This window comes from Ursus americanus, chromosome 1 (genome assembly GCF_024610735.1).
Source record: "Ursus americanus isolate L20-20 chromosome 1, mUrsAme1.1.p, whole genome shotgun sequence".
Taxonomy (NCBI): Eukaryota; Metazoa; Chordata; class Mammalia; order Carnivora; family Ursidae; genus Ursus; species Ursus americanus.
Window position 1 is genome coordinate 48,995,348 of NC_142127.1, and position 24,464 is coordinate 49,019,811.

Consider the following 24,464-nt stretch of genomic DNA (forward strand, 5'->3'; position numbering starts at 1 on the left):
TCATTTTGGGATACTATGATGGGTAACTTATATCATTTAAATACTGGCTACAGACAGAATCTATTACAAGGATGATAGTTTTTCAGGGCTTTTAAAAAAAAGTTATTTGTGTTAATTTAGTAATAATCCTAGAAAAGCGTATCCATGTAGTTTTCTTCAATTCCAGAATAATGATCTGAACTATACAAACAACAACCTAGCAGAACTCCTCACATCAAAAAGATAAATTCTAATAACTAGAATTAACCAAAGACCGGTATCAAAACAGGATCAACCATAAAAGCTAACTGGCACAGAATCTGTTAGTTTCCATAAATTCACAGATTCCACACGTGGCACATGTACATAGAATGGGATAGTTAGTAGCCTTGCCTCAAATAACCAACATTTAAAGATAGAAAAGTATTCCTGCTGCAACTATAAGCTTTTAATAAGGGATAACTGGGTAAGTTTGTACATAATCACTACCAGAAAAAAGTTATTTTTTAAAAGCTGTTTTGGGAATAATTTGCATAGTCTCCATATATTTTATTACACAGTTCTTCTCTGTTCTATTCTTTTAAATTCTTAAGCTACATAAAAGGCAAGATTATGTTACAGAGTATCTATAGTTTTTATTAAAAAATGTGCTTTTTCTGTTGATCTTTAAAAATAAATTTAGAGTGAAAAGCAATATATCAGCTAATAAGAAATATTCTAGCTGATGTAACAGTCATTAACAATACTCAAGGAAAATAACATGTGAGGGAATGAGAGTATTTGTGTGTGAAAAACTTAACTGATCTCCTTTATCTGCAATGAAAATGAAGCATGTTTCTAAAAAAAACAAAAAGCAAACACTGCCACTATTCTAAGACAGATGCAAAGAAAGCTTTAAGTGAATTAATTCTTCTGAATACGAAGAATCAACTTGCTATCTAAGTACAGCAGAAGAACTGTAGGAATAAGTGTATAGGTACTGTCACTGAAATGCGAGTGGAGGAAGGTTCATGTTTGGCTTCGCCGGTTACTAGCTTTATTAATTTTAACAAAACATAGGGAGAAGATGTTGGCATTCAAAAAGTTAATGTTAATGTTCACTCCAGAATGGTTAAAACTTCAAAGTCCATAAAATGTAGTATCATGCTCCTGAAATGGGAATTTGAATCGTGCCTGTATCAGGCAGAGAATGGAAATAAATCAATCATTTAGTGAATGAGTAAGCAATGACTTCATAAATAGAATAACTGAAAATATTAAAGAATTCTTGATATACTAAAAAAAAAAAGTGATGCTGCACAGTGATTTTCCTAATCTCAGAAGACAAAACTAATAAGCTCTTAAGCCCCAGAAACATCTATTTATGTTATCCACAGGCTTACTTTTGGAGGCTTTTGCTTAACTTTCATTCCTTACTCTATCACATTAATAGCTTTGGATTTATTATATTTCTAATATAATAGAACAGAACAGCACAGAATGTGAACTGAACTTTATGATTTATTCAATGGTAAATACGCTTTTTCATATTTCAGTTTACCTATTCAATTATTAGGATGATCTTTATAAAACACAAAGCACATGATAAATTATTCATTTCAAGAAAAAGTAAATAGGCCTTCCAGTCTTGTATGTCCAAACAGCATGGTCTTCCTCAGTGAAATAAGTTTTGGTGCCCACAAATTTAATCTAATAATTCTACTGAACTTTAAGAGTTTTTATTAAAGCCAGAGAGAGAGCAAGAGTATGCTGGGCTCCAAATATAAACCCTAAGCTGACACAGTATAGGTTAATTCCTGTGCAGGTTACAAGGACTTCAAATATTCACATATCAGAACCAGCCTATGGTAGAAACTATATAGTTACAAGTTGGGTAGAGTTCATGTCAGCTTAATAAACCCAGGAGCACAGGGAGCTGATAAGATAGAGGTGATTACATCTTTTCTCTTAACTGAAGCTTGTTCTCTATGTGTTAAAAGTATCCAATCTACTTTTTCAGAAAACAGAATGACCTACTTTAATGGCCTATTTTCCAACTGTGCTTTAGAAGGCCAAATAACTTATTTTTAAAACATGTGACTTAATGCTTATTTTTTAATTTTGCCACTCAAAAATTAATATCCAGTGGTAAGCAAGCAACTGCTATTTATTTGTGCTCTAAGATGACACTACTTAACTCAATTTTGTTCCCTGCACGTACTACCAACGACTTTCTTTATAATGCATTCATTCTTCTCACCCAAAATAGCCCTTAGAAGAGAATGTGAAAATTCAAGACATGAGAGCCTATTTCAGCATTAGTAGTTTATTCACTCTCCCAAAATATTCCATGATATTGGTCAAAGAAAAGTAATATTGTATATTGGTTAAGAAGATCAAGTTAGAAATCTAGAGCTGCTCAGTAAATCCGATAAAAGCTGAAAAAAATAAAACAGGAAAAAAGATTACGGAGGGGACAGTTATTAGAAAGAATGAGTAAATTAAAAAAATGGAGAAGTCAAACCCAGGGAAAGAGGCTAATATGGAGGTTAGAAGTGAAAGTATAGTGTTCTACAACAGCTTGCAACTGTTCACATAGTATTTAGACATTTAAGTATACCTTACTTCAGAACACTTACACAGAAGTGTTTCAGAGAAACCAAATATTTTCAATATTTTCCAGGAAAGCTTTAAAATCAACCAAGCACAACCAACCAAAACCAAAAGCAAACCCTTCTCTGAAGCTTTTCGAAAAGTGAAGTATTTTTTTGTACTACAAATGACCAATTTCTAATTTAACTGCTTTATAATTTCAGATTTTATATAAGAGGTTTTCATAAAATACGATACACATATGGTAGAATCTCATCACTAGAAAGAGTAATTTAAAATTAACTACTGTATGTGAAAGTAATAACCCTCCAGTTAAAGTGTCCCATTATCATGAAAGGCTAGTTAGAAGATAATTTATAAATCTTTACAGGGGACATCAAACATAGGTCTCTATGAGTTCATTATCAAAATAGCTTAGGTGGACACACAAATACCGGTACTAATTCTGCACTATAAAATCCTTCAAGAGTCCCACTACAACTCCATCTGTTACAGAGGACAGACTGACGTTGTCTACTGTATCTCAAAGAGCAGGAAAAATAGTAATTACAACAAAAGAAAATACACCTTAAAAAAAAAAAAGACCAGAATAAATTATGTTAGAATTTACTGTTAAAGTAGTTTGGGGTTGAAACTTTTCTGAGCAGGGGCATAGACAGGTATGACATAGTTAAAAAAACACTAATACAAATTACATATATATATAGATTTATAGATTTATATTTATAATTTTGTTCTGTTCCCTGTAGTTGAGTGGCAGGGTTCTGAAGCACCTTGATAGTATTCCAAAAAATAAAACAGTACACAGTATGATAGCAGCTGCTACCAGAACGGGTTTCTCTGTCCTACCTCACCCCCACCCCTGGAAGACCATTTCATTGAAGCTATCTATCTTCAATTAGTTCACTAACTCAATTTAAGCAATTATTCAGCCTATTAAAAAAATATGTAAGCAATGTGACAAAAAGCAGAATAAAAAATTGGGTCAAACAAAAATAATGTTACATCTGTCAGTAACTTCATTTTGAGTGGGAAAATCTACTCTATTATTATTAATTTGAAATGGTTTGAACTAAAAATATGAACTATAAAAACAAGGACCTGATTACAATTTCAGTTTACAAATAGTACAAAGCTATACATTATAAAAATTTACTATAATAACACATAGCATTTTGATAAACTATATCACTTTATACTATTACTGATGATTAGGCTCTTTGAAATTTGCCAATGTACATATATTAATTGAAACATTTAATCAAGCATTTAATAGCTTAAAAGTTAAGCCAAAGAAACAAGTTTGTTATTAATTTATAATTATTTCAGTTTATTATAAATTGACACAAACAATATGGAAATTTACATTCCATCTTAAAAATGAAGCATTTTTACAAAAATAGTATTTAAACAGAATAATCCTAAGCCCTGAAAGTCTGGCCAGGAGTCACTTCTCCACTATAGGGACACGGTATTATCAGCATCTCAATGTTTGTAAGCTGCCACAAGGTAAAGGAATGTTATTTTAATATATTCAACTTAAAAATACAACTTTAAAGCTCCCCCCCCTTTTTTTTTTGGCTAAAATCTGGATACTTTCTCTCATAAGATGACTTCTCCAATAAGAGACTGATAATACAAACTCTCCACAACCTCTGATTACAAACTAAAAATTCAGCATATGTTTCACATACCTTTTTGAGATGTCCTAGTCTAAGTTTGAAAATTTCTTCCTGTTCATGATATTCTGCCAAAGTCAACCTGTCAAAAATGAAATTGTAATTCTAGATATTAAGATTAATAGTTATTGTATTTTATTAACAACCAGCAAAAGAAGATAATTGGAAATACTACAATGCTGACAACTTTTAGCCCAAAATATAAGCCAAAAGTCCTTTACAATATTCTTCAGAATATACCTAATACTTAGAGATGGAACAACTAATTCATAAACTCAGCAACTATTTAATGAGTGCTATGTATCAAGTGATGTTCTAGAATTTCAATCCTAAGGGTACAATGAAAAAGACATTTTCTCTTTTCATTTTAGTTTGAACTTACATTCTATAGTCTCCACTAAGGAGGCAGAAAAGAAACAATAAAGAAATAAAATAAACCCAAATAACAGTAAGCGTTATGAAGAAAACAAAAAAGAGTGGTATGATAATGACATTGGATTACAGTAATTTGTACTGAGTGAGAGGTGGTCTTGATCTAAACATCAAAAAGACAACTACAAGAGAACCTGAGCGAGTTATGTTCTAGACATAAGTTACAGCAAGTGTAAGGATGCTAAGATGGACACAGGCTGGCATACTGTAAGAAGAGAAAAAAATGTAAGCATCAAAACAGCCAGAGAAGCAGGGGCCAGCTTATGTATGGACTTCCAGACCAAGGAGTGAATTTCATTTTATTCTAAGAGTACTAGAAAATTACTGCAAGAGAGTCAGTCCAGTTGGGTACCGGTTTAAAAAAAAAAAAAAAAAAAAAAAAACCTAGGAAAATTTTTTTTTTCTGTTTCCATGTGTTAGGAAAAGGAATGCTAAAACTATAGTCAAAGCACCAAATTCTTAATAAATATAATAGACATAAGACTTTAAATCTTGAAAGTACTTTATAGTTATTTTATTAGTTGCAAATATTCATATGTAACTCTGAAATATAACTAGCTTAATACATGTAGAACCATTAAGACATAAACACTTATAACTTTTCCTGAGGAAAAAATGATTGTTTTCTGATAAAATAAAACCACTCCACAATAAAACAAGTTCCATTTCATACACCAATACTGAAGGTATTGCTTTTATCAAGCCTGTTTGCTTACTCATGTGTTCTGGGGGGTGTTTGGCAAAGCTCCTAACCTAGGTATGATTTATTTATGTTTACTCAGGTCCCTCGGCAACATTTAGTGAATGTTATTCTGCTTCAGCTAGATGTTAAATTTGCTAATTCTAAAGAAACGGTATTCAAAGGAAACAAACAAAAACCTCCAAGAAATTCAGTTAGTATTCCACTAGAAACATCTTAAGAGCGAAACATTTAAAATTAAAGCTGTCTACCCGGTCTTAGGTTAACACAACTGCTTCATTTTATTATACTAAATATAGCAACAGTGGATAGTTGTAGCAGATGCTTCAAGTAAACTTAGAGAAGTGTTACAGTGTGACTGTAGATGGAGTGAAAGGAGGGAAAGGTAATGTTAAAAGGTTTGGAAACCAAAACGGATAAAATCTCACCTAATTTAATAAACAAAAGCTACAGGAATTTTTGGCAAATACCTTCTGGATAGGCATATATGTCACCAATGAAAATTTGGTGCACTTTGAGTTTCTCAGAATTTTTGAAACTACATTCTACTAAGAAATCCAGCTCTCACGCAAAGTTGCAAAGCCCTTACATATGCAGACAGCTGGGAATTTCTGTAATTTAGAGGTAAGCATGTTTTGTTGTATCTATAGTTTTCAATAGCTACTATTCTTATGAGTTAAAAATGAATTAATATCAATTAGTTCCATGATGATTTAGTTTGTTGAATATTGTTTGGTTATCTTACAGCATAATGTAATGCATATTTGCTATTTAACTGCACTTAGTTCCAGTTGTTATTATGTTTTGTTTTGTGGTTCAAACCATCCACATCCCTACAGCTAAAGCAAATGCATACAAATACTCCCTCCCTAAATTTTCTTAGTAGAGTGATATTTCTTCATTGATTTAAAAAACTTTGGACCCCAGAGCATTATTTCATAGATCTACTCCTGATATTAAACACATACAATTCTCACTGAAGATTAATGTAACTTTCATCATCAGAACTTAGCTATTTACTTCTTGCATTTTGATTACTACTACAATAACTATTAAGCTTCAAATAAATAGTAAAAAATATATATTGACCACTTTCTCTCTGCTTGGTTTTGAAGCACTAATAAGCTAATTCTGCAGAAAGTACTAAATACTAGGCTACTCAAAGTGTCAAAGTTAAGGAATGCAATTTATGGTAAATAAGACTATTACAGGCACTTAAGAAAAAAATAGCAAGCCCATTTATTTGTATAATTTAGCAAACCTTTAGTGAACATTAAACTATGAGCTATGCACTGAGGATTAGATTTTTTAAATGAGGGAGGGTAGGACATGAGACTAGTCTGCCTTTGAAAAGCCCCCCAAAAACTAGGAATAGAAGTTCCTCAACACAATATAGGGCATTTATTAAAAACCCACAAATGACATCATACTCAAAGGTGAAGGACTGAAAGCTTTCCCCTTAAGATGAGAAATAAGACAATGATGCTTTCACCATTACTATTCAATATTGTGCTGGAAGTCCTACCAGAGGGGTTAAGTAAGAAAAAGAAACATAACATCATGCATCAGAATGAGAAAAGAAAAAGTAAAACTATCTCTATTTGCAGATGACCTTAACTCTAGATGTAGAAAATCTCCAAGAATGAAGAAAAAAACATCACCAGAGCTAATAAATCAGCAAAGTTGCAGGGTACAAAATCAACCCACAAAAATCAGTTGTGTTTCTATACACCAGCAATGAACAATCTAAAAAGGATATTAAGAATACAATTCCATTTATAATAGAATGCAAAAGAATAAAATACCTAGAAATAAATTGAACCCAGGAAGTGACTAGTATACTAAGAACTACACAACAGTGCTAAGGAAATTAATGGAAACTAATTAAAAGACTTCTATGTTCATGGATGAGTAGACTTAATGTTGTTAAGAGGGCAATCCTCTCCAAAGTCATCCATATATTCAATATAATTCTGATCAAAATACAAATGGCCCATTTTGCTAAAATGGAAAAAAAATTGCAAGGGGCCTCAAATAGAAAAAACAATATTGAAAAAGAAAAAACAAAGTTATAGGACTCCCATTACCTATTTCAAAACTTACCTTTTACAAAGTTATGGCCATTAAAACGGTTACTCTACCATAAAGACAGACATATAGGCCAAAGGAATAGAAGTGAGTACAGATATCCATGGCCAGGTGATTTCTGACAAGATGCCAAGACCACTCAATGGGGGAAAGAATAAGTCTTTTCAACAAATGGTACTGGGACAACTGGATAACCACATGCAAAAGAATGAAGTTGGACCCCTACCTCACTCTATATAAAAAATTAACCAAAAAGGGATCAATAATCTAAATATAAAAACTAAAACTAGAAAACTCTTAGAACACAGCACAGGGGTAAATGTCCTTGACCATGGATTTGGTAAGGGATTCTTAGATTTGACACCAAAAGTATGAGCAAAAAACAAAACAATAAAGTCAACGTCATAAAAATTAAAGTCAAATCAAACCAAAGGACATTATCAAGAAAGTAACACAATTTACAGAATGGGAGCAAATTCTACATATCATGTATCTGAAAAAGGTTTCGTATCTAGAACATATAAAGGACTCTTGTAACTCAACAACAATAAGACAAGCAGCTGGATTAAAAACCGAGCAAAAGACTTCAATATCTATGCTAAGACCAACAAGCACATTAAAAGACATCCAACATTATGAGCCTTCAGGAATGCAAACCAAAACCACAATGAGATGACACTTTACAGCTACTAGGATGATTATAATCAAGAAACAGAAAATAAGAAGTGTTACCAAAGATGTAAAGAAATAGGAACTCTGTCTACTGCTGGCGGGAATGTAAAATATTGCAAATAGGAAAAATAGTTTAGCAGTTCTTCAAGAATTTGAACACAGAATTGCCATATAACCTTGCAATTCTATTCCTAGGTATAGACTCAAAAAAAAAGAAAGAAAAAAAGAAAGAAAGAGAAAGAAAAAAGAAATGTCTCATTCTATCCATAGTGTGAAAGACACTAAGATTGAGATTCACAAAATGATGCTCTATTAAAAAAAAAAAAAAGGAAGGCGTTGCTGGACAACATTTTTGCTAATACTTCACACAGGTTCGAAATGGTCTTTAAAAGATTAAGCATGCAACTCACAGGTCCCCTCAGCCTTCTCAGCAGAAGCCAAAAACAGTAATGGGATTATCAAGAAAAGAACCTAGAGGATCCTCACATCTAACGGAATGAATGTGTGTGTCAGAGGGGGGAGAGCCATGAGATCTTCTGACAACTTTAAACAGAAACACTGCCAGCTTGGCATTTAAAAGGGCAGAGAGAGTACAAAATGAAAGGCTGTCAGACCTCCAAAATTCTACAAACAAGAAACAGGCTGACAAAGCTCCTCTGCTACATATACATGCTAACCTTAACAAGAAAGAAACCTTTGTGAAACAGACTCAGAGGAAAGAACCTTGAGTCCAGAAGGGGAGCCATAACCATAGAAAATTACTACCAGACTTTGAAACCAAATGGGAGTTTGACTGGATGGATTTTGAAACTATTTGGGAGCAGTGACTCCTTTCGTTTTTTTTTTTTTTTTTTTTTTCTTCCTGCTTCAACAAAATGTCTTTGTTATCCTATCCCTGTCCCCACCATCATATTTTGAGAAGTTGTTTCTTGAGGTTCACAGATTAAGAGGAATTGTGTTTTGGGTGGATTATACAGGTTCTCACCCATACCTAATTTAGATGAGATTCAGAAAGTCTGAGCTGATGAAAATTCTGATGAGATTTTGGATGCTGAGTTGATGCTATAATTGGGTTGGGATGTCACTGTAATTGAGATGTTGGGTTGATTCTTTGGGGGATGTTAGGATAGGATGAATGTATTTTACATGTGGGAAGGATGTGAATCTTGGTTCAGAGGGGAGATGGGTAGGCAGAATATCAGCTTCCAAAGATACCACATCTTAATCTTTGGAATTTGTGAATGTTACCTTACATAGCAAAAGATTAAGTAGGATTAAAGTTGCTAATTAGCTGACCTTAACATAAGGTGATTGTCCTGGATAATACAGCTATGAGTACACAGAGCAAAGAAAAAAAAATTTTATCTGAAGGAAACTAGGAAAAGACACAGAAGAGATAACATCTGAACCTGATTAAAGAGGAGCAGCAGGAAGAAGAAACAGGGCATACAGGGCACCATGGTGACTCAAGTGCACAGCATGTAGATATGAATGCAAAAAGAAAAATCAATGTACAGTATAGATTAAGGAAGTTCTTCTACTGACTGCTAGGAGTTTTAATCAAAGATCAATGCTGCAGGGCGCCTGGGTGGCACAGCGGTTAAGCGTCTGCCTTCGGCTCAGGGCGTGATCCCAGCGTTGTGGGATCGAGCCCCACCATCAGGCTCCTCCGTTATGAGCCTGCTTCTTCCTCTCCCACTCCCCCTGCTTGTGTTCCCTCTCTCATTGGCTGTCTCTATCTCTGTCGAATAAATAAATAAAAAAATCTTTAAAAAAAAAAAAAAAAAGATCAATGCTGGAAGTGCCTGGGTAGCTTGGCTGGTTTAGCGTCTGACTCTTGGTTTCGGCTCAGATCATGATCTCAGGGCCATGCCCACATCAGGCTCTGAGCTCAGCAGGAGTGCAGCTTGAGATTCTCTTTCTCCCTATCCCTACCCAACCCCTCTCCAAAATAAATAAATAAAAAAAAAAAAAGACCAATGCTGAATTTTATCTCATGTTTTTTGTTTTGGCATCTATTATCATATGATCTTTCTCCTTACATGGAAAATTAGATATTTTTTTAATGTTAAACCAACCCTGCATACCTAAAATAAACCCAACTTGGTCTTGATAAATTTTCATTTTTATATATTACATGTTTGATTGCTAATGTCTTATTTAAGATTTTTACATTTGCGTTTATAGTGAGATTAGCCTGTAACTTTCCTTCTTTGTATCATCTTTGCTAAATTCTAACACCTAGATTATGCTGGTCTCATAAAATATGCTGGAAGTATTTCTGACTTAGCTATTCCTTAAAAAAAAAAAAAGTTTTAAAAAAGACTGGCACTACTTCTTCCTTAAATGGATGTTATAATTCAAAAATGATGTCATCTATACCTGGATTTTTCATTTTTTAAAAAGATTGATTTATTTTAGAGAGAGAGAGCAAGAGAGAGAGAGGGAGAGAGAAACTTGAGCAGACTCCTCACTGAGCTTGGAGCCTGCCATGGGGCTAGATCCCACCACAAGGAGATCACAACCTGAGCCAAGAAACCAAGAGTCAGATGATCAACCAACTGCACCATCCAGGGGCCACTCGATTTTTAATTTTATAATTACAGATTCAATTTCTTTAATAGTTACAGAACTATTTAGACTTTTGCTTATTCTAGTGTCAATTCTGTTAAGATTTTTCTAGAAATTTATCCATTTCACAAAAAGTTCAAGTTTAAGCCATTTGTTATTTTGTTTTCCTTTAAATATCTATAGACTCTAATAATACCTTTTTACATTTCTGATAATGGTTGTCTTCTCTTTCAATTTTATTAGATTAGTTTTGTTTTGGAATAAAACACACATTTTTTGGATTGACTGACTCTCTGTATTGTATATGTTTATTTCCTGTACCATTAATTTCTACTTTCTTCTTCCTTCTTTGGTTAATTCTACTGCTCATCTCCTAACTTACTGAAATAAATGCTTAGTTTATAAAGTTTTCGTTTTTCTTCTTTTCATTTATATGTACATAAGGTTCTAAATTTCCCCCAGATACTGGTCAGACTTATCTCACAAATTTTGCTATATGGCACTTTCACTATCACTCATCTAAAAATATTTTTCTCATTTCCACTGAGATTTTTTCACTACTTTATTGTTAGAGATTTCTAATCTAATTCCACTGTGGTCAGAGAACATATTCTATGATTCTAATCCTATAAGTTTCACCCATGAGTTCAACCAAATATTTAAGTAAGAAACAACGCCAGTCCAAAACAAACTCTTTCGATCTCTTGAAATTTGTTGAGACTTGCTTTATGACTTAACATAATAAATTTTTATAAAAGTCTATACTTAAAAAAGAACACATATTCTGTAGATGTTAAGGGTATTCTACAAGTGTAAAGTTTGTCAATCCCACTGAAATTTTCTATACCCATACTGCGTGTCCTTTTTTTTCATTGTTTTATTTTTATCTGCATGTTCAATTACTAAGAAATGTGTGGGTTGAAATCTATTATGACTTCTGAATCTATGTCTCCTTAAAGTACTGTCAATTTTTCATTTATCTTGAGACGATGTTACCACATGCACACAAATTTGGAATTACGATATGTTCCTGGCGATTTGAGCCATTTATAGTTATGAAATAACCACTTTATTTCTTATAATTTATTTGCCTTAAATTTTACTGTGTCTCATATAATATAGCTTCCTTTGGTTGGCATTTACCTGGAATATTTTTTTCTTAACTTATATTCCCAGTATATGTTTTTCTTTTCCTTTGCCTACTTTTAAGAATTTTTTTCTGTTTGCCTTGATTTTTCTGAAATTTATGATGTGTCTATGTATTTCTATTCATTATACTTGGAATTCTCTGGCCTCTGTGAACCTATAGATTGATCTTATTCATCTGCTTTAAAATATTCTTAGTTATTTAGTCTTCAAATATTGCTTCTGCTCCATTCAAGATGGTTCTTCTATGGTCAGGTGACTTGTCTAGTAATAATTTCAAGTCAAAAGACAGTAAGACACCTTAAAATAATCACCAACCTAAAACCTAAAACCAGTAAAAACCATTCTGAGAATGAAGGCAATATAAAGTTAGTTTCATACCAAGAAAAAACTGAAAGGCTTTGTCATTACCAATAGAACCACACTAAAAAAAGAAAAAAAGAAAGAAAAAGAAAAAATTTCTAAAGGGTATTCTCGGGCAGAAAAAGCTTACTAGGTAAAAAAAAAAAAAAAATCAAAGATGTAAGAATAAATGAAGAGTAAAAGAATGATAAATATGTAAGTAACATTTAGATGAACACAGACTATACCAGACAAAGAGGTCCTCACATAGGGGACAGAAAGAGAGAGAAAATCAAATAAACAAAAACTGAGCAACCCAATAAAGAAAAAAAAGGGACAGAGATGAGGCAGGATAAAATCGATCACACAAAGATCAGATTTAAGCCCCAATAAATAAATAAATACATACATAAAATGAAAATAGATTAAATGCTCCAACAAAAGATTATTCAAACATGATTTTAAAAAAAAAAAACATTTGTCAAAACCCATAAAATGTATACTACACCAAAGGTGAATTCTGATGTGCACTATAAACTCTCGGTGATAATGATGTGCCAACGCACATCCATCAGCTGTAACAAACATGCCAGTCGGGGGCAGGACACTGACAGTGGTGGAGGCTGTGTGTGGGGACAGGGAGTATGTGTGAACTCTCTACTTTCTACTCAATTTTGCTATACACTAGAACTGCTCTAAAAATAAATTTTATTAATTAAAAAAGTCTATTATATTATTTACAAGACAAGTAATCCACTAAATAACTTCATGGTATGTAAAATATAACCTTGAGTTAAAATCAAAGCTTTAATGAGGAAACACAGTGACCTCTAAAACTTCCTTAATATAAAATAGAAGGTAAAATATTACTGTTTACTTTGCAGTCAGCCTCTGTGAAACATGAAATACATAAATAAAATCAAAACGTAATTTAAAATATATTTAACATGAGGCCAAAATCTTGATTAAAATTAATAATAATTAACGCAAGGGTCATTTAGACATCCATAGATAATACTTTCTATGCAAACTACTCTGAAAAGAAGTGTATGTGACTAAAAGTAGGACCTACTACCTAAAAACCTCACCGAATCTTGCTGGTAGTTAAAAATTAGTTAAGAACCAGGAACCATGCAAGTACTTTAACATGCATTACCTTGTATCATCCTTTCGATACTATGATATAGGTACTTCTGCAAGTGAGGAAATGGAGACTCAAAGAAGTTAAACAGCTTACCAAAAATAACAACCTGAAAGGGTCAAGGATGGATTCCACATCTGTCTGTCTACAATGCTTAAAGTCCTAACCACTACATAGTAGTAACTTCATTTTCTTTGTTAATTTCTTGACAGAAAAATACAGATTTAAGGTTTCTATTCTAATTATACTAGATGTTCTGCACATACACTCTAGTTGTTCTAGTTACCACCAGTGATTCGAAAGGAATTTTTAGAAGACAGTTCAGAGAAGAGCCTCTAAAATATAATAATATATAAACCAAAGTGATTCTGGGGCACCTGGGTGGCTCAGTCAGTTGAACATCCAACTCTTGATTTTGGCTCAGGTCATGATCTCAGGGGCCTGGGATCAAGACCCCCATCATTCGAGACTCCCGCAGCGGGGAGTCTGCTGGAGATTCTCTCTCTCCTCTCCCTCTTCCCCCTCCTTCCCCTGCTCTCATGCATGCTCTAATAAATAAATAAATCTTTAATTAAAAAAAAAGTGCTTCTATGGCTTTTTTCCCTATTTAAATCTGCATTTGTATAAGGATACAGTCAAACTATTATGTAGTATCACTTCATCTGCCATTCCAAGAACACACAGAAGTTTAACTTCACGGTTAGTTCTCTGTCAACATATATAATAAAGTGGGGTGGAAATAAGACAAGTCTATGACTATTGAACTATAGGTAGGGCTGTTAAGTATCTTGGAAGACAAGTAAGCAAAATACCTGTGACAAACTTGAAAAATGGAGAAACTAGTGAGAAGGAGAAAAATGAAATTCAGTCAAATGCTTACGTGACAATATTTAGCATTTACTGACCACTTTCCATATGTCAGAAAACTGTGCTGCATATTGGGAATATAGAGATAAAACTCTGAGAAAAATGCTACATACAGAACAGGCACGTACAAAAGGCTATGGGCATCTAACCTGAGGGGAAATGGGGGAGAAAATGGGAAGAAAAAAAGTTAGAGAAGGCTTCCTACTGAAACTGGTACTTGAGCCAAGCCTTAAAAGATGAACAGGCAATGACACTGGTGAAGAAAGGCAAGGAACAAGATGTATAAAGGCACAGAAACAAGAACGCCTAATCCACTTAGAGAACTAAAAGAGTTTAACATAAGATACATAGGACAGATGTTGGAGGTGAAATGAAAGAGAAAAATAAGGCCTACAAAGAGTCCTTCATGAGGGTGAATTTTATCCTGAAGGTCAGTGAAGGAGGTTAAATGTGAAACTGGCATGAAGAGACACATAATAAACAGTAATCGAGGTTAAAAAAAGAGATGAGGTCCTAAACTAAGATAGTGGCAATGCAGATGGACAAATACAAGATGCTACAGAAACAGACACAGAGAATGAGGGAAAGGGAAACATTTCAGGATGTTTCTAGTGTCATTAACAGAGTAAATGGTGATGCTGTGACTGAAGAGACAGAGGGCACTATCACATTACGTTAAATTGATAATTAACTCCTACCCTTTAGGGATCAAGGAAAAACTTTTAGGAGGAAATACCTAGTATGGGATTTAAAAGATGGATTTAAAACCATGGGTTGAAGTTTGAAAGTTGGTGGTGAAGGATAGGCACTGGTTAGTGACAAAAGATGAGGCTACAGTGATCAGAAGATGTCAGATCAAAAGTGCTTTAAGAAATCATCTTAGGACTTTCAGGGATTCTATGATTCAAGAAACAGAGCTATGTTAGGGTGATAAGAAAGAGAACAAAAGGATCATATTTTGCAAAAATGATTCTGATTGCAAAATGAAAATGAACTGGATTGCTAAACCAAAGTTGAAAGGAGAGGTAGGAGAGAAAAAATAACCCAAGTAAGAGAGGACGGTAACTTGAGTTAGAATGGTGTCAGTGGGGACTTACATAGGTGCATACACTTGAGATGTAGAAGGACTGGAGTCTCCTAGGAGTGGAATTAAAGCTTACACACACTGTACTCTATATAACCACTCATCTACCCATCTACCCTTAATTAAGCAACAAATTTACTATTTACAAATGTAAACCATTTGCTACTCTTTCTTAAAATATCAATAGCTGAATGTTTTAATTCCAATTTACAAAAGCCCCCCAAGATTAGAAAAGGTTTGAAGATGGAAGTAGATTTTGAGGTGGATTTTGAAAAATAAGCTTGTTACCACCTATTTATTAATGGAAAATGATAAAAATGGATTAAGGACAATAAATGAAATCTTGATCTAAAATATTAAGGATGATAATAAAAATCTAGCATGTGGAACTGAAAGGATGTAGTACCTTTTACTAACAGAGAAAACACAGGAAAAGGCAAAGGGTATATAAATGGATGTGTGGATGAGAGTGAGAGAGAGAGAGAGAGTGTGTGTGTGTGTGTCTGTGTAAAGAAAGAGACAGACTGGAATGGAAATGGTAATAGTAAACAGTTTTTGTTTTTTTCCATGTTTTTAGTAAATACAGTTTTGAAAAGACTATATTAGCAGCACATAAGTACTGGTAACAACCAAGCAAGGATATGACATTCAAAACTGAGATACATTTAATACTCAAGAGAGAAAAGTGGACTGGAGACAGAAACTTGGATGTCAGGAAGCATATACGTGGTAACTGAAACTCTGAGAGTAGCTAATTTTCAAGGAGAATATGTAGAGTAGGAAGTAAGATGACCAAGACAGATTCTTAAAAGACACTTACATTTTACAAATTGGCAGTGTAAATGATGTCCATAGAAAAGACTGAGAAGATGAGCCAGAAGACTTAAAATGAAAATTAGGAGATCAAGGTATTTCAAAAATAAAGGCAAGAAGGAGTCTTTTGGGGGAAAAATAAGAAGTCAACAATATTCAATGCTGCCAAGTTAAAGACTCAAATGTCTATGGCAATGAGCATCAAAAAGATAGTTAACCTTTAAAAGGCAATTTCATTTAAGAAAGAAGAAAATGGAAGGTGAGACAGAAGAGACTGCTATGAGCAAGTCTTTCAAGAAACCTGGTTATAAAAATGACAGGATATAGAGACTAGAATAGAGGGATATACAATTGAAGCAGAGTTTTTGGTTTCATTTTGTCTTCTGAAAGGAGGGAACCAGTAGAGAACAAAAGGCTGACGAAAGAAGATAATGAAGGTACCCACAGAAGAGTCCCTCATGTAGCAGGTTATGGGATTCAAAGCACAGATGAAACATTACCTTTCAACAAAGGAAAAAAAGAATGCATCCACATAACGATATCAATGTGCGTGCATGCGCGCGCGTGTGTGTGTATTTTCTACTCACAAAAATTTAAGTTCTTGCAGAACAAAAATATGTTTGGACACATCTGTAAATCAAAATTTTAATAATGGTCTTCTCTGTGGATGGGATCATAGTCTATGTTGTTCTATTATGTTTTTTCATATTTTCCCAATTTTCTATGTATAATAAGCATTTAATCATTTAAAAATCTCTTTGCCCACTGAACTATAAAGAGCAGTTCATCATTAATGCAGAAAATTCAGAAAAATAAAAGAAGGGAAAAAACAGTACCTATAATCTACCAATGTACTACTGTAGAGGTTAAGAAAATGTATGTCACAGTTATTAAATTTTCTCTCAGAAAAAAAAAACATTAATGGAAACACAGAATTGAGATAATCAAAACTGATAACCGACTCTCTCATTTAGATATGAAGAAAGAGTGGATTCCAGTTTCCTCTTAGCTGCTAAGTCATCATTTTAAAAGAAGATTAATAAGTCTCCACTTACAAAGGCTGAATTTGGGTATTTGAAGATTATTAATTTAGAGGTAAATTTTAATACTGCCTTCTTTCCTGGCCATAACTATTTTCAGTATTTAAATATTAGTGTAAATATAAATAACATCTAACATTCATGCTCACTGGCAACGATTTAGAAAAAAGGAAAATTAAAATGGAGGCTTACAGTTGTGGTAAATTTGGTCTAACAAAGGGATCATTCTCTGCTCCATTGACTGCTTTGTTTTTCCTCTGTTTTGGTTCAGAATTGGTAGAGGGTGCCTGAGAATTATTAGCTGTGGGAGGTTTACGTTTGGCTAGAAGTTTCCTTTGCCTTTCAATATCTTCCCTTTGCTGATTCACCCATTCTTGTTGCCTGTATAAAAATAAATGTAAAAAACCATATTAACTTTTCATTACTCTTTACAGTTAAAACATGAATATACTAATAAACATGAAAAAGCGTATAACAAACAAAAATTATGGTTCCACCTTTCTGAACGTATTTGTACTCACTGTCCAGGTCTCATCTGAAGCATTCACCTCTGAATTCCCTAAATCCCCTTAACTAGGGAAAGATTTGTTGCTATATTTAATCTCATGGTACCTTGTAGATCTCTAGCTCCTTCTTTCTAGTATCATTCCTTATAGATACTTGATTAGAATGTCTCTAAACTGTGTTACTCCATGAGAACGGAGACCACATCTATTTTACATCCTATTGTATCCCTAGTGCCCAGTAATCATCAGCACATATTAGGAATTCAGTAAAAACTTGCTCAATTAAACAAATGGGCTATTAAAATAAAGAACAGAGGTAAGCACAGAGTAGCTTTTAAACGCACATCTCATCACTTTGTGTTTGTAGAAAAACTTTAAAAAGACAATTTAACAGAGTGCTGTTTTCTAAATTTGTCTTTGTCAAAAAGATTTTGGGAATGTGCAAGCACTACCTTGAAATGAAACAAAAATTGACCTAAATATAAGAAAATGATGAAGAAAAGAATTTTGACAATTTGAAGGAAAAAAGAAAAAAAAATAAGGGAAACAAGAAAAATTAGCAGGGCTTTGAAAAATGAGCAATTAATAAAAGTAAAAATATTACTGCTTCCCGTTCAAGAATCTAAAGCTTACTAATTCTAAAAACTAATAAATATCATGTCTATTATAAAAATATAGGTTAGAGATTCAGCAACTATCCCATCACACAACTTGTTTGCATAGTAACCATGTTCCCTTTTAGGTCACCTCAACATGCTAAGAAAAAAATTTTAAAACTCTACATGGTTATGATACTTAGATTTAAAGCAAGACAAATGTTTCAACTCCTTGGCTCCCACTGCCGTCAAAGCAGAACTACAGAACTTCTGCTCTGCTGACCCAAAATTGGCTTTACACAAATTGCTGGTTCCTATGATTCTCGCCAGATAGTAGGAGAGTATGACCAGAATGAAAGACTCAATAGCCACCTAGGCAGAAGAGTAAAAGGGTGGAGAAAATTCAAGAACAGGAGTTTAATCCAATTTTCCTTTGGAAATAGAAATAAATAACTTCATTTTATTAAAAAAGTTAATTTTTAAAGCTAGTTTAGAGCACAATTAAGATGCTATAAATGAAAACAAATGGCAATAATCCTAGTGTTTAGAATCCTAACGGCAAGTGAAGAATTACTGGAATGAATATAAAGCTAATATCTGATTATTTAGGAATGACTACACAATTTAGGGATCATTAATTTAACATTACTAATATTTATTTCTCTTCTCATCCACCAACTACTTTGGGTTATATCGCTGATAAACTACTTAATTCACACTGATAAGCAGCTTGATTTAAAATACGCATATATAACAACACACAGGAGGCCCTCAATACAAGAAATGCAAGTGATTTTTTAAAAACAAGATTACTGTTTATTATGAAAGAATGTAACTCAGGAAGAGCCAGATGGAAGAGATGCACAGGGCAAGGTGTGGGGAGAGGGTGTGGGGCTTCCAGGCTCTAACTGCTCCACTCTCCCAAACCTCCATGTGTTCACCAACCCAGAAGCTCCAATTTGGCTCTTGACAGCTACAAACAGAGCTTATATTTTAGATTTGCATTTTTAGTTTGTATTTAAGGTTATATTATGTAGCCTATTTTATTCACTATCAGGAAAACTGTAGATCTGAGTTTAGCAGTAGAGGTTCTTACTTATTTAACAGCCAAAAATCATGGTTTCTATCCCAACTATATCTCCTAGTCTCTACTTCACTGTCAGTATTTTAGCTCAAGCCTAATCATCTTTCTTTTGAATACCTCAGCTGTCAATAATTTATCTTATTTCCAGTATTAGCCCCACATTATCACCAGTTATCTCTCTAAAACTCAATTCTGACCACACACACTACATACAAACCCTTAATAGCTCTGTATAATCCACAGAATTAATGCCAAACTCTCCAGCATCACAAGAACTAAGTTCTTCATTATGGTACACCTAGGACCCAGCAAAGCTGGTGCTGAACAAAAGCTGAATAAATCAACTGCGAGAGAGAGAAGGCCACTCTGTGCGAAGTCCTGGGAACCAGTGTTCGAAACAGCAATGTTTACATACTGAGATACAGCTTTGCCTCCAGTTTCCATATAACTCTATGATCTGAGGTAGATGTTGGCACTACTCCTGTTTTTGAGGTTTAAAAATTTTTCCTGTGAAAACAAAAAAGCAGCACAGGTCCTGGCTCCTCAATACGTAGTCAATCTATCCCTATCTACCACCATCTGAACTCAATTTCTGTTTTAAAGTTTGCCTCAGAGATGCTAAAGCTACATATTCCTCAACTGATTTATAAATTATTGTATCTGAAGCAGAAGAGAAAAAGTTCCTGTCTTTTCCACAGGAATAGAGAGCACACAAGTGCTGAGTATTAACACTAAAGTAAGGACTGGAGAATGTGGAAAAAACTAAGTAGAAAAGTCCTAAGATAGATATATATATATATCTTTTATACATATATACATGTAAAATCTCCCAATGAAAATTAAAATTTCCTCCCGAATCATCTATAAAGCTAGAAGATACATTTATATTTTGGAAAGTCATACTTAGAATAATATATCATATAGTATGGATGAATGCTAACCAATCAAGAAGTCCGCTAAAGCTGCAACTGTAATACTTTTGTTTTATGTCCCTTTCAAATGTACTAAATGCTGTGATTTCAAAGAGCAGTAAGGAGTAGAAATAGAACATAATTCCAAATCTATAATCTTTGGAAGTAACAAAAACCCAAAGGAACACCACATTTTTTAAAATGTAAGAATGACTAACTTCACAAGATTCTGAAACGCAAAACCATCTGTCCATTGTTCAGTAAATGAAGCACCATGTCTAACTGTTGTGAAGTGCCCAAGGCGTAATCGGTCTTGCATACTCTTCTCTCGGCTAGACAGTTTTTCTTGTGTACTCTGAAAAAAGGAGGAAAAAATCATCAATTTTATTCATTTAAATTTAAAATTGTACAAGGTGAAAAGGGGTCAGTGGAATGAAAAGGAAAATTCACTGAACTTTCAACTTACCTTTTCAATAAGCAGCTTCTTGCTCATTGATATGCACTTATTTAATCGTTCTTTGTATTTTTCAAGTAATTTTTGTTGTTCATCTATTTGCCGTCTGAGATCACAGTTAGCCTACAACATAAGTAAAAATAGAAAAGGTCTAGGATTTGGGTATATGAGACACTTAGGAATATTCTTACATTCTGAATAAATTACATAAAAAGAAAGGATAAAGTAAGTATCTGAGTATGATACTAAAAAAAATTTTTTAAGCATCTACTAACCATGGGATAATACTGTTAAATGCTACGTAACTGTACAGTGGAAAGTACATGGAATTTGTATCCATACACCATGGGTTCAAATCAACACCCTAAGGTATGTAACCTTGGCTAAGTCAAGCCAGTTATCTGAACCTTGGCTTATTCTTTTTATATTTCTAGAACAGGGGCAATACTATCTACTTCACTTAGTTAAAAATAACTAAAATATAGTATATAAAGTGTCTAACACTTAAAAATGAATATGAGTTCTTTTCCATCTTTTGTAACTGATAAAAGTTTTTTCTCCATTAAACTTGTGGATGGCACTACAGATGCCTACCCAACAGCAAACTATTTCCACCATCTTTCCTGGCAACAAGATATCAATTTTGTTGACTTTGTAGGAAACCATATTGCTCAGGGAAGAGGCTTTCTCTAAACTGAGGAGATTAGCTGGATTAGTCTAGTCCAGTGACAAAAGAACCTGGAGGGCTTGTTGTAATACGGATTGCTGGGTCACACTCCCAAAAGTTTCTGTGTAAGGAGGTCTGAGGTAGAGTCTGAAAATTTACTGCTAATAAATACCCCAGTAATGCTGATGCTTCTGGTCTGGGAATCAACTTTGAGAACCATAGGTCTCAATTATGGTGGAAGGCAAAAGATCGTGGCATAATATACTGCAAATGCTAGAAGAAAATACCTGCCAATTTAAATTATATACCTAATCAAAATGTTTTTCAAGGAAAAGGTAAAATAAAGAGACTCTCAGAGGACCATAGATGAAATTTAGCAAAAACAAACCCACTTCAACAAAACCCCAACAAATTGCATGTGTGACTTCAAAACTGGATTCTAACATTTCTCTATAACTACAAAGGGCCAAACATAGCCAAAAAGAGAGGATATTTCTTCAATTACAAATCAAGATTTAATATAAAGCCACAGCAATTATGATCGCCCAAATCTATTTCCTTTCTTCATTAAGTAATAAAAACCAACATTTTATTCTGGATTGGTACATACCTAGCTAAACTATCATAATGGTGACTTTAATAAATATTTTGTACCTTGATATGACCTTCAAGATAAAAGCCATACACTAAGGATAAGGGAGCAAAAAAACTAAAGGAGCCAAGATCCCCTATGAGACTGTGAAGAAATCACACCTGAGTTGCCCAGTTCTGTTCTTCTCTCAAAAAATAATATTGTATTCACTTAAAGTATTGTTGCTTATGTTATCTGTTACTAATAAAGACAATTGCTAAATGATTAAAAAAATACTGTGGTATCAGTATAGGAATACACAAATACAACATGGGACAGAACAGAGAATATAGAATAGATCTACTTATATATGGAACCTAGATTATACAATGAAACTGGCAGAAAAGAGTGGACTTTTTAAATTACATGAGCTGGGCAAATGATTATCTGTATAGAAAGAAATTAAAATGAAACTGAATTTCACACCAAACCCAAAAACAATTCCCGTGAGCATGAAAAACCAGACTATAGAAGTTTTCAAAGAAAACATCTTTTTGATCTAGAGGAACAACTTTATGATCTTAGGAGTTAAAAAAAATTAGTTCTTTTGGTATAACTTTGATAATAATTTGGTACAAACAAAACATAAACTACAAACAAAAAGACGTATTTAATCATATAAAATTTGTCAATTTGCCACTGGGAGAAAATCAATTTATATGAACAATAAAAAACTGGTATCCAAAAAAAAAAAAAAAAGCACTCCTATATACTAACAATGAGACAGAAGAAAGAGAAATTAAGGAGTTGAACCCATTTACAACTGCACCCAAAACCATAAGACACCTAGGAATAATCCTAACCAAAGAGGCAAAGGATCTGTACTCAGAAAACTATAGAACACTCACGAAAGAAATTGAGGAAAGCACAAAGAAATGGAAAACGTTCCATGTTCATGGACTGGAAGAACAAATATTGTTCAAGTGTCTATGCAACCTAGAGCAATCAACACATTCAATGCAATCCCTATCAAAATACCATCACCTTTTTTCACAGAGTGGGAACAAATAATCCTAAAATTTATATGAAACCAGAAAAGACCCTGAATAGCCAAAGGAATGTTGAAAAAGAAAACCCAAACTGGCAGCATCACAGACTTCACGCTCTATTCCAAAGCTGTAATCATCAAGACAGTATGGTACTGGCACAAAAACAGATACATAGATCAATGGAACAGAATAGAGAACCCAGAAATAGACCCTCAACTCTATGGTCAACTAATCTTTGACAAAGCAGGAAAGAAGACAGTCTCTTCAACAAATGGTGTTGGGAAAATTGGACAGCCACATGCAGAAGAATGAAACTGGACCATTTCCTTACACCATACACAAAAACAGACTCAAAATGGATGAAAGACCTAAATGTGAGACAGGAATCCATCAAAATCCTAGAGGAGAACACAGGCAGCAACCTCTTTGACCTCAGCCATAGCAACTTCTTGCTAGACATGTCTCCAAAGGCAAGGAAAACAAAGGAAAAATGAAATATTGGGACTTCATCAAGATGAAAAGCTTTTGCACAGCAAAGGAAACAGTTGACAAAAACCAAAAGACTACTGAAAGAATGGGAGAAGTTATTTGCAAATGTCTTATCCAAAATCTATAAAGAAGTTATCAAACTCAACACCCAGAGAACAAATTCAATCAAGAAATGGGCAGGAGACGCGAACAGACATTTCTCCAAAGAAGACATCCAAATGGCCAACGGACAAATTAAAAAAATGCTCAACATCACTCGGCATCAGGGAAATACAAATCAAAACCACGATGTGATACCACTTCCCACAGATCAGAATGGCTAAAATCAACAAGTCAGGAAATGACAGATATTGGCAAGGATTCCAAGAAAGGGGAACCCTCTTGCACTGTTGGTGGGAATGCAAGCTGGTGCAGCTGCTCTGGAAAACAGTATGGAGGTTCCTCAAAAAGTTGAAAATAGAGCTACCCTACAACCCAGCAATTGCACTACTAATTATCTACCCCAAAGATACAAATGTAGTGATCCGAAGGGGTACCTGCACCTCAGTGTTTATAGAAGCAATGTCCACAATAGCCAAGCTATGGAAAAAGCCCAGATCTTTATCGACAGATGGAATGGATAAAGAAGATGTGGTGTATATATATGTACAATAGAATATTGTGCAGCCATCAGAAAAAAAAAAGAAATCTTGCCATTTGCAATGATGTGGATGGAACTAGAGGGTATTATGCTAAGTGAAGTCAATCAGAGAAAGAGAATTATATGCTCTTACTCATATGTGGAATTTAAGAAACAAAACAGCGATCATAGGGGAAGAGAGGAAAAAATAAAACAAGATGAAACTAGAGAGGGAGACAAACCATAAGAGACTTAATCATAGGAAACAAGCTGAGGGTTGCTGGAGGCGAGGGGGGTGGAGGGACAGGGTTAACTGGATGATAAACATTAAGGAGGGCACGTGACAGAATGAGCACTAGGTATTATATAGGA

General features: G+C 33.9%; 1 protein-coding gene across 1 annotated transcript in view; it reads right to left on the reverse strand.

The window, feature by feature from the left end:
• The window catches only part of TLK1 (tousled like kinase 1), a 138,305-nt gene that overhangs the window by 26,563 nt on the left and 87,278 nt on the right, over positions 1-24,464 (reverse strand). Inside the window, exons 9-12 of the mRNA XM_045779995.2 lie at positions 20,710-20,820; positions 20,462-20,598; positions 17,339-17,527; positions 4,266-4,332 (exon numbers count right to left, since the gene is read on the reverse strand). Of these exons, the coding sequence (XP_045635951.1) occupies positions 4,266-4,332; positions 17,339-17,527; positions 20,462-20,598; positions 20,710-20,820 (504 nt within the window). The remainder of the gene's footprint in view (positions 1-4,265; positions 4,333-17,338; positions 17,528-20,461; positions 20,599-20,709; positions 20,821-24,464) is intronic.